This window comes from Osmerus eperlanus, chromosome 3 (genome assembly GCF_963692335.1).
Source record: "Osmerus eperlanus chromosome 3, fOsmEpe2.1, whole genome shotgun sequence".
Classification (NCBI taxonomy): domain Eukaryota; kingdom Metazoa; phylum Chordata; class Actinopteri; order Osmeriformes; family Osmeridae; genus Osmerus; species Osmerus eperlanus.
In genome coordinates, this window is record NC_085020.1 from 11,553,394 (window position 1) to 11,564,747 (window position 11,354).

The window sequence follows — 11,354 nt, forward strand, 5'->3', positions numbered from 1 at the left end:
CTAGCTATCCTATGGGCTAACTTGCCAGTCCCACATGTAAAATCCCCCCAAGATCATATCCCTGAATAAATATTTCTCCCGACGTTGTAAACACAATAACGATTACGTCTTGATGATACTAGCATATGGCCCATATTAAACATTCTCTGGTACTAGCCTAGTGTTGATTTCTAATCGATTTCAAGGCGCTCAAAGCGGGCTTTGGTCTGTCGTCTCCCCAAAGTGACGTCACATGCATTGTGGAGGAAAGAAGAATCATTGCAAACGGTACCTACTTTTTCGTATTATATTCCGTTTTGTGACACCCAACAACATCAAATACAATGGATAACAGTTTAAATGTTTATTACCAACAAGCAAATTGCGCAAATTCGTCTGAAAAATAAACCTGCAATATGGCCTTTAAACAGTTGTTGGTAGACAGGGTTAGCTAGTATGTTAACCAATAATTTTAATTGACGTCTACGTCAATCAAAATTGACGTAGACATCCTCCGCGGAAGCAACCGGGTTCACGCCTCCGCATCGTCCATTATCAGGTGATATTGGACACCTCGTCGGGCATTATTCCTTACATAATGGACACCCCTGCAGCCAATCAGAATCGAGTATTCACCCAGACCGTGGTATAAACAGTTGTGGCGTATTCTTCGACCTGTAAGCGACTGTGGCTTCCTTTTACCTTTTAACCTTTAACCTAAGTAGTTAATAGTCACAAACAGTTGTCAATCGAAGATTAACAGTAGTAAAGCAAGTCTATCTTGTTCCAATTCTGCATGAATTATATGATTGGGGTTGATGGAAGTCGGTAATACGGAAGCCTATTGAAGTTTTCGAAAAGCGAAACTGATGTTAGGCAAATTTCTCTGGATATCGTTAACCTCCTCCATTCTACTTGATAGTGTACACATTCCAACCGCAGGTAAGTAAAACTAAACACACATGATTACCAAAATTCTAGAAAGCGAAACTGATGTTTGGCAAATTATTGCTTTTCAAATGTGTTTTAAATGTTTTCATTGCTCACAAGCCAAAGCTATGTCAAACAAGATATCTCTGGAAGAAAGGTATGAGACCTTCATGGTTCTTAGTGGAGTAGGGGATGCTTTGGCTTACAACCACGGGGACTGGGAGTTCGAGCAGAATGGCAAGGTCATCCATGCCGAGGTGAAGAAAGGAGGTATTGCCAAACTGGACGCCAAGCACTTCCCTGTCACAGGGCTCTCAAGTGGGAGTCAGGTGGCTGAGCGGTTAGGGAATCGGGCTAGTAATCAGAAGGTCGCTGGTTCGATTACCGGCTGTGCCAAATGACGTGTCCTTGGGCAAGGCACTTCACCCTACTTGCCTCGGGGGAATGTCCCTGTACTTACTGTAAGTCGCTCTGGATAAGAGCGTCTGATGCTAAATGACTAAATGTAAATGTAAGTGTCACGCATTGAGCGTGACACTTACGGAAAAAATATCCTGGAATTGTTCACATGATTCTGCTACAACGTCTACCCTAAGTTTCGTTCACCTACAGGGGATACCACTGGAGCTCGAGCATCACTTTGAGCACAGAGTAAGTCATGATCTCCTGTTTTAATGTTACAACTAATTCACAACTTGTTTGACACAAACAATGGCAACTTAGAAAATGTTAGAAAATGTTTCCCAGATAATTAGCATCAGTTTTTTATGAGTGTCTGTAACTTAACCAACAGTTTTACAGCCTGTTCACTGACAACACCTGCTCAGAACAAGTAGTCTCTAGGCAGTGGCAATTTTAGACCCTTTTTAGGGGTGCTCAAGCACCCCTTGTGGTGTTGTTCAATGTTACTCATAATAGTTGATTGACATGTAGGTTTAACCAATAGGGAGCCCTATATTGGTAGACTGGGGACCAATAGGATGAGGGAGTGAATGTGGGGTGCGGGGGTCAGTTACGGGGTGAGCAACGAAATAAACATGCCAAGCTTAGTACACAGTCTGTCTCACGCGCATTATTAAGCAAACTTGACACCCTAAATTTAATCTCAGCACCCCTAAAAATAATAATAATTACAAAGTTCATGAAGAAAGGGACATCCTTAGTTTTTTCATTCATTCAATATTTTGCATAATACATATATTCAAGTATGAATTGTTATCCAGTGAAATTAGGGATTTATTTACAGGCATGCAAAGTCCTCACCTTTTTGAAGCCAAAATGGGTAACCTACGTGATTCGTGGCCAACGCAGCATTTTACCCGTGCTTCCTAACTTTACAACTGGCTCTGGAACCAATGCTATACAAAAAATGTATTTATGGTTAAAAGAACATGACATTGTTTACAAGAGCACAGATTCTACATAGATCTAGCCTCTTAATTTTGCTCTCACAGTGCACCAGATTCATGCGTTTAACTTTAAAATGTTATAATTTTTCTTCCGAGGAGCATGCCCCGGGACCCCCCTAGAGGGTCGGGGGATCGCCGTATCCTTCTCATGTTTTTCACCCTTGACCTGTTTGCATGCCTGTTATTAGCAAGGGGGTTTTGCACTTTTGCAAGGCACTGTATTCATGTCACATTGTCATTGGGGGCTGAACACCTCTAAAGGTCTGATCCTAGAATCGCCCCTGAGTCTAGGCCTAGTCATATTTTAGTTATCACACGATGACTGACATATTGTCACATTATAAACATATTTTTCCAAATAGGCTTAATAATTTCATTAGCACTAAATACATTTAAGCGTTTTGCATAGTCGATGTTATAGGTCACTTTAAAATCATGTCATACTTTATCATTATATACTGGCCATGGATGCATTAATCATTGCTGCCTTTCAAAGGTAAAAAGCAATTAATTAATTTTGAGGGGGGGGGGGGGGCTGGGGGAGGGGAAATGTCACTCTTGCCTGTCTTCAAAACTTGAGAGCCCTGCTGTCAGTGACGACACTGTGATGCACCTGGCCACGGCCGAGGCTCTGGTGGAGGCAGGGGAAGGAGCCACTCTCCCTCAGGTGTACCTCACCTTGGTGAGAGAGTACATCAAGAGCATGAAGGATATGCACGGGAGAGCCCCTGGTAGGTTGAGCCCTCTCGCATCTCTGACTGACTTTCCAACTCACTCATGTATGAGAAACATGAGTGAGTTGGAAAGTCACTCACACTCACTCTCTATCATACAGGGTTGAAGCCCCGTAGGGCCCTGACACAAATCATACGCTACTATAAATCAGATATGGTTTGACCAGTCATTTCAAAATTTGCAGGATATGTTTCATACCCATGTTGAACCACATGTGTAAAACTATTTAAAAATTATTTGGATATATTTTTTTATTATGAATGTGCAAAAGACAATACAGTGCAACAGAGTATATTAACGCCCTTTCCTGGATTAGTCAAAGTGTTCTCTCCTACAGAGGTGGGGCAGGGTCATTTTTAGGATAAATATTTAAACTGGGTTAGTTTAAACTAGTTATGGAAATGGAGTTAGTAATATATACATATATATTTGTGTGATTAAATAGGTGATGGTTTGACAAGACTACATCAGAACTCTTGGGGGGTGCCCAAGGTGAACTACGAGGGGCTGGAGTACCGAGCCAGACTGGCAGGAGTGGCAAAGCAGCTTTACGAGCTCAGGGGAAAACCCCTGCTTATGAAGTAAATGGAAATATTATTTATGTATAAAGCTACATTATGGCGTAAATAATCAAATGCTCTGAACGTTTTAAAAACGGGTCAAAGCGGTTTGCTAGTCTGCCCTTACCAGTCTGAGCAGTCGGCTAGTAATGCTCTAATCTACTACTTATATCAGTTTGTAAACCAAGATTACTTCTAGTTGGCCCGTTCAACATTTCTGAATTGATGAAAATAATCAAATGTGATAAATATATGAACACGCATGTAGAAGAAATTTGCCATTACTACATTATACTTAGTACTGTTAGTATAGTTAGAGTTGTACACCACTATAAAAGATTTATGATCCCTATATGTTGAATGTATGCACCTTCCTGCCAAAGTAAATTCCTTGTCTGCAAACTTTCATGGCGATTAAAACCCCTTTCTGATTCTGAACAGGATGCATCCATGCAAAATGATACGGGTGTGACTTTTGTTATAGCCAGCAGGTAGTGCTGAAAGCACACGAATCAAATGACCAAAGTCTTTTTGCATTTGACTTCCTGCATGAGGTCTACATTCCACCATGAGGGTTCTGTCTCGCACCACTAATCAGAAACACCTACTTGATCTTAACTATAGACATATATACATGTCTATGATCTTAACCCTTGTGTTATCTTCGGGTCATTCTGACCCATCAGTCATTGTGACCCACCGTCGTATTGCGACAGATTTACTGCATACAAAGTGAAGCATTTTCTTTTAACAGCTAGGCTGTCTCAGACCCCCCACATTGCAAAGGTTAAAAGAAAATTATTTTAATTTGTTTTTGTATTGGGTAAAATTGGGTAAACACAACGATGGTTCATTATGAACCTTTGGGTCATGTGACCCGAAGGCAGCACGAGGGTTAAGTGATTCTTACCAGACTTCCTGTGAAACACGACTAACACACTTACACATCACCAGGGCTCTCAAGTGTCACGCATTGAGCGTGACAGTCACTCATTTCGGTCTTTTGTTACGCCCTCCCGCCACACATTGTATTTCTCACGCAGAAAACGGCGCTGCATTAAGTCGAACGCTAACGTCTTCCGAAAGTTTCGTTCACCTACAGAGCAAACCACTGGAGCTCGAGCACAGAGTAGGCTCATGATCTCCTGTTTTAATGTTACAACAAATTCACAACTTGTTTGACACAAACAATGACAACTTGACTGCTGTTAGAAAATGTTTCCCAGATAATTAGCATCAGTTTTTCCTGAGTGTCTGTAACTTGAACAACAGTTACAGCCTGTTCACTGACAACACCTGCTCAGAACAAGTAGCTCATAGATGTAGCGTAGCTGGTGTGTATCGGTGAAACTCACTCCTCGGGTATGTAACTTGGGATGTCAGAGGTGGCAGGTTCTTACCCAGTGCGGGACGAACATAGGCCCGATACCTCTGACGGAGCTTGCAATACCACGTCTGTTACATATAATTGGCCTAGTCATATTTTCGTTATCACACGATGACTGACAACTGAAATTATAAACATCTCTTTCCAAATAGGCGTAATAATTTTATTAGCACTAAATACATTTAAGTGTTTTGCATAGTCGATGTTATAGGTCACTTTTAAAATAATGTCATATTTTGTAATTATATCCTGGCCATGGATGCATTAATCATATTAATCATTGCTGCCTTTCAAAGATGTTAAACAGAAGCCAAACCTAAACTGAAGATTTTTCATTAACAACTCAAATACGTTCTATGTGGTGTGTTATGTGAAGTGAAAGTGAAAGTCTCAAAAGACAGGAAATGCACATATGCTCCACAACCTTAACTCTTACCATTGCACAACAAAACAACATAGTGATGCATATTGTTTGAAGTACAGTAGACCTACATAGCTGCAGTGCTGTCACAGGTGTATTAGCTGTGTGCTGGAATAAACCTTATTCGTGCATCGGTACAGTTAGGGTTCTCTCTGTACGGTGTTAACACTGGTAGCAGTCAAGCCAGGCCGTATACTATCCGCAGATATGGATTGCGCATGTAGTGCACTGGTTTTTCTTCGCCTCTGGAGGGCAGCAATGCGCCTATTGCCATTTGACCGTCGTGTGGTAGATTTCAAATAAGAAGGAAATATTACTCAGTCCAGATGCACATCCACGAGAAAATTAACGAATCACTCGTGGCTCCCGGATCATACTAAAGATTCGTTCAAAAGGAACGTTTCGTTCACCAATGGCAACGACACAAATCTAACTTAAAAACAATAATTGCAGCTGTGTCAGAGTAAACAAGCTATGTGGCTATCTTTGACATGTTGCCGAGTGTTAGTTTCTGACCACACGTGACACTTTTTGTGACTGGATAGCAAACTAGAGGTTACCAGTTAGCTAGTCTGTGCTTAAAACAGTTGTTGGTAGACAGCTATCAATGATTTTGGTTGACGTCTACACAGGTAGGCGTGGCGTATTGGGCTCACTCAGTCTTCGACCTGAAAGCGAGTGTGGCTTCCTTTTACCTTTTAACCTACCTCTAAGTAATAGTCATAAACAGTTGTCAATCGAAGATTTACAGTAGTACTCCTCCAATTCTGCATAAATTCTATGATTGGGATTGACGGAAATCGTTAATACGGAAACCTTTGGAAGTTTTCGAAAAACGAAACTGATGTTAGGCACATTTCTCTGGATATCGTTAACCTCCTCCATTGTAGTCTATTACTTGATAGTGTACACATTCCAATCGCAGGTAAGTCAAACTAAACACACATGATTACCAAGATTCTAGAAAGCGAAACTGATGTTTGGCAAATGTCCCAGGATTTTGCAAATCTCCATTATAGGCAACTAGCTACTTGACAGAGTAGACATCACAACCCCAGATTAATAAACTCACTCGCATGATTACCAAATAATCTAGAATGCGAAACTGATGTTCGGGAAATGTCTGCATATCGCTAACCTCGATCATGGACTACTACTTGACAGAGTAGACATCTCAACCTAAGGATTCTAGAGCTACAACATTTACCACAGCAAGGACTCATGGGTACCATCTAATAACTAGAGAGGGTACAATTTCTGGGGAAATTGTAGGGTGTGCTTGCTTGCGTCGGTTGCACAGGGGTCCGTTTTTTAATGACATTTTTACAACTGATATATCTGTATTTTATATCAAAATGCATACTTATTATTTATAAAGATTACATAGATTTAAAAGCATTTTTTTTGCTGCTCATTTACAACTGAAAATACGAGTGAAGTGTAGAATGAAATAGATGTCTTCTCATTTCCCCTGCAAGAGGCTGCCTCATCGTTGAATCAAAACGAATAAATTTGGCAGACCGGTGTAAAAATTGACATAATCTCTATGACTTAAACGTCCTTTTAAGTTTTTCCCTTCTCGTGATATTTTAAGGAATTTAGCCTACTCATATTGCATTCATTCATGAATAAAGAACCCCCTTTGAAGATTAGGCGTTACCGGCAGTAGAAGATGGAATCGCGATTCAAACAGTACCATCTGCTAACTGAAAATATGCCCCCAAAAACGTAAATAAGCTTGACATTTATTTAGTGGAAAATCGCTTTCATAAAAAGCTCAGTGGTAGCGATCATTGTCAGTTACAACGCCAAGTGCGATATAGCCCTGTGTGGAGAAGCTGCCCCGGTAAATTGTACTACGGTACTGGTACAGTACTAGACTACTGCTGTGTTCGTTCGTCTTGGTAGCGATTGCGTTGGTTGAATTGGATTTAACGTTCCGTTGTACGGTTTAGGCTGAAATTATTTTCATGAACAGATTGACAAAGTTTAGGCTGTGGCAATGAAGTTAAGGTTAGTAGTTAGATAGACTTTTGGTTTAAGTAAGGGGAGTGCCGAACATGTTCTGTCGCCGTTTGACTTCCTAAACAGCTGTGTAAGCTAGATGTTTTTGTCGTGTGTCTTGCGTAGGCTACAGCGTTGCAATGAGCAACACTGGTTTGAAACCACAGGTAATGATAATTTCACCAAAAAATCGTTTACTTGTAATGTAATGTCATAATAAATCCTACAAAGAAAATGTATTTGTGAGGAATGTTTATTTTAACGATTGAAAACAGATGCATCATAGACCACTGTGGTATGTGTTGCCCGGGCAACAGAGGCTAATGTCATGCTAATGCTTCAGTGAAATAGTAGACTACCGTTTCCGAAAGTAGATGTGGACCTACTTCCTTAATAATATCAGCTAATATTGTACATTACATTTCATAATTGTGTTTCACATACAAAGTAAAATGAGTAAATAGTTATCACCCTGGCCTCTTTGCTTGTGGCGTTTCTGCAGCTGCCTTGCAGTAAAGCTATAGTTAGCCTAGCTATCCCCCAAGTTAACAGATGCGAAACGAATGTTCTGCTACAGGTAGTCACGCGTGTTTTCGTGACGTTAGTGACGTAGTGACGTTAGTAACGTCAGTGACTGTGGCTAGCAAATTAGCCACCGTTAGCTTCACTTTTCACCACAAAAACGCAATTTCCACTTAAACCATGCAACGGAAAGTAAATCCCAATAGAAGCAACTCAATCGCTACCAAGACGAAACTTTTGACACCTAGGTTGTCTATGTAGGCCAAATATTGACTGAGTTTTAGGGGGGCAAAAAGAATAAAAAGAATAATAATATATATGTGAGAGAACAAAGGTTGTGCCCTTGCCGAAGGCAAAGCACACCCAATCAGACATGATAAACAATTGTACATAAATTGCCACAGAGCAAGTTGGGATGTTTTCAACTATTTCTGCACATTTAGGCTTTATGTTTGAAATAAACAAGTCCCTACTGACATGGTCATTACAGTAAACAAACTTGCTTTATTGTTTTTCAAATGTGTTTTAAATGTTGTATATGTGACATTGCTCACATATAGTCTGCACGTTTCCAGCCAAATCAACCACAAGCCAAAGCTATGTCAAACAATATCTCTCTGGAAGAAAGGTATGAGGCCTGCATGGTTCTTAGTGGAGTAGGGGATGCTTTGGCTTACAACCACGGGGACTGGGAGTTCGAGCAGAATGGCAAGGTCATCCATGCCGAGGTGAAGAAGAAAGGAGGTATTGCCAAACTGGACGCCAAGCACTTCCCTGTCAGTGACGACACTGTGATGCACCTGGCCACGGCCGAGGCTCTGGTGGAGGCAGGGGAAGGAGCCACTCTCCCTCAGGTGTACCTCACCTTGGTGAGAGAGTACATCAAGAGCATGAAGGATATGCACGGGAGAGCCCCTGGTAGGTTGAGCCCTCTCGCATCTCTGACTGACTTTCCAACTCACTCATGTTTCTCATCGACACTCACTCTATCATAGGGCCCTGACACAAATCATACTCTAAATCAGAAATAATTTGACTAGTCATTTCAAAATTTGCAGGATATGTTTCATACCAATGTAGAACCACTTGTGTAAAACTATTTAGAAATTATTCATATATATTTTTTATTATAAATGTGCAAAAGACAATACAGTGCAACATATATTAACGGCCTTTCCTGGATTAGTCAGTGTTCTCTCCTACAGAGGTGGGGCAGGGTCATTTTTAGGATAATTCTTTAAACTGGGTTAGTTTAAACTAGTTATGGAAATGGAGTTGGTAATATACAGTACCAGTCAAAAGTTGAATTGAATGGGAAAATGTGTCCAAACCTTTGACTGGTACTGTATATAATATTTGAGTGATTAGGTGATGGTTTGACAAGACTACATCAGAACACCACTGATAGGTTAATCTCATAGCCTTGCTGCAGTCCAACTGATGGTTGTTCTTTTGTGTTGGCTCGAGAAGGTCTTACCTGCATGTCAATGATGGACACACACAACAAAAGGAACGACCAGGACTGGAAGGTAAAATTTAACCGGAAGGGGGGTGGGTGTGGGGCGGCCATGCGAGCCATGTGTATCGGCTTGCGCTTCCCCAACCCAGAGCAGGAGGACCTGTTGATCAACCTGAGCGTGGAGAGCGGCCGTCTGACTCATCATCACCCCACCGGCTACCTGGGCTCCCTGGCCGCAGCCCTGTTCACGGCCTACGCGGTGAGGGGCAGCCCCCCTGTGGAAGCCTGGGGTCATGGGCTCATGGAGGTCCTGGAGAAGGCTAAGCAGTATGTGAAGGATGCAGGCCACTGTGTAGAGGAGAACCTCCTGCACTGGTGAGTGCTTCAGCTGGACTCATTACATCCACCTGCAAACACTAACAGTTTGTTATAATAGTCTCTTTGTTGACAGTAAGTTAAAAAGATCAAACAAGAGGTTTGATGATTTCACAGAGTGCACCAGCGTATAACACAGATTACCCCCGCCTCAGCCTCTTCTTCTCTCTTTTAGGAACTACTTTGAGGAGTCCTGGAGGAAGTACCTGGAGAAGCGCAACATCCTGGACGGTAAGAGTCAGCCCCTCTTTCCCGAGGTGTACGGCATCCAGGAGAGAGAGGAGTTCTACAAGTCGTTGAGCTTCCAGGGTACTGGGGGTGCCAGCGGGCATGATGCCCCCATGATCGCCTACGATGCCCTGCTGCGGGCCGGGGAGTCCTGGGTGGAACTGGCCAACCACGGCTTCTTCCATGGCGGCGACAGTGATTCGACGGGTGTCATCGCGGCTGCGTGGTGGGGGGCTCTGTATGCATACACGGGGGTGCCCAAGGTGAACTACAAGGGGCTGGAGTACCGAGCCAGACTGGCAGGAGTGGCAAAGCAGCTTTACAAGCTCAGGGGAAAACCCCTGCTTATGAAGTAAATGGAAATGTTATTTATGTATAAAGCTACATTATGGCGTAAATAATAAAATGCTCTGAACGTTTTAAAAACAGGTCAAAACGGTTTGCTAGTCTACCCTTACCAGTCTGAGCAGTCGGCTAGTAATGCTCTAATCTATTAATTATATCAGTTTGTAAACCAAGATTACTTCTAGTTGGCCCGTTCAACATTTCTGAATTGATGAAAATAATCAAATGTGATAAATATATGAACACGCATGTAGAAGAAATTTGCCATTACTACATTATACTTAGTACTGTTAGTATAGTTAGAGTTGTACACCACTATAAAAGATTTATGATCCCTATATGTTGAATGTATGCACCTTCCTGCCAAAGTAAATTCCTTGTCTGCAAACTTTCATGGCGATTAAAACCCCTTTCAGATTCTGAACAGGATGCATCCATGCAAAATGATACGGGTGTGACTTTTGTTATAGCCAGCAGGTGGTGCTGAAAGCACACGAATCAAATGCACAAAGTCTTTCTGCATTTGACTTCCTGCAAGAGGTCTATTCAATCCTGAGGGTTCTGTCTCGCACCACTAATCAGAAACACATATTTGATCTTAAGTGATTCTTACCAGACTTCCTGTGAAACACGACTAACACACTTACACATCACCAAGTGTCGGTTGAGATCCGACCATCCTACACTCTTCATATAGAAACCTACAAACAGAAGCCAAACCTAAATAGAAGAATTTTCATTAAAAACTCAAATACTTTCTATGTGGTGTGTTATGAGTTTGTGAAAAGTGAAAGTCTCAAAAAAAAGTCAATGCAAATATGCACCACAACCTTAACTCTACCATTGCACAACAAAACAACAAGGTGTTCGGTAATGCATAATGTTTGAAGTACATTTTAGTCATTTAGCAGACGCTCTTATCCAGAGCGACTTACAGTAAGTACAGGGACATTCCCCCAAGGCAAGTAGGGTGAAGTGCCTTGCCCAAGGACACAACGTC

The 11,354-nt window shown here is 41.8% G+C and overlaps 2 protein-coding genes across 3 annotated transcripts; both read left to right on the plus strand.

Annotated features, from left to right (window-relative positions):
- Positions 1–694: 694 nt before the first annotated feature.
- Positions 695–11,095, plus strand: LOC134017533 (ADP-ribosylhydrolase ARH1-like). Of its 2 annotated transcripts, none has more exons than XM_062457256.1 (4): positions 695–921; positions 8,523–8,865; positions 9,418–9,781; positions 9,957–11,095. In XM_062457256.1, exons 2-4 carry the CDS (start codon positions 8,547–8,549, stop codon positions 10,363–10,365), a joined length of 1,092 nt encoding a protein of 363 aa, XP_062313240.1. In that variant the 5' UTR covers positions 695–921; positions 8,523–8,546; the 3' UTR covers positions 10,366–11,095. The 2 variants fall into 2 exon arrangements, with proteins under 2 accessions (XP_062313240.1, XP_062313239.1); XM_062457255.1 differs by lacking the exon at positions 695–921 and adding an exon at positions 6,074–6,346 and having other exon boundaries at positions 9,957–11,094.
- Positions 1,030–3,638, plus strand: LOC134016997 (ADP-ribosylhydrolase ARH1-like). Its single transcript, XM_062456244.1, has 3 exons — positions 1,030–1,220; positions 2,917–3,097; positions 3,499–3,638. Exons 1-3 carry the CDS (start codon positions 1,038–1,040, stop codon positions 3,636–3,638), a joined length of 504 nt encoding a protein of 167 aa, XP_062312228.1. The 5' UTR covers positions 1,030–1,037.
- Positions 11,096–11,354: the final 259 nt, after the last annotated feature.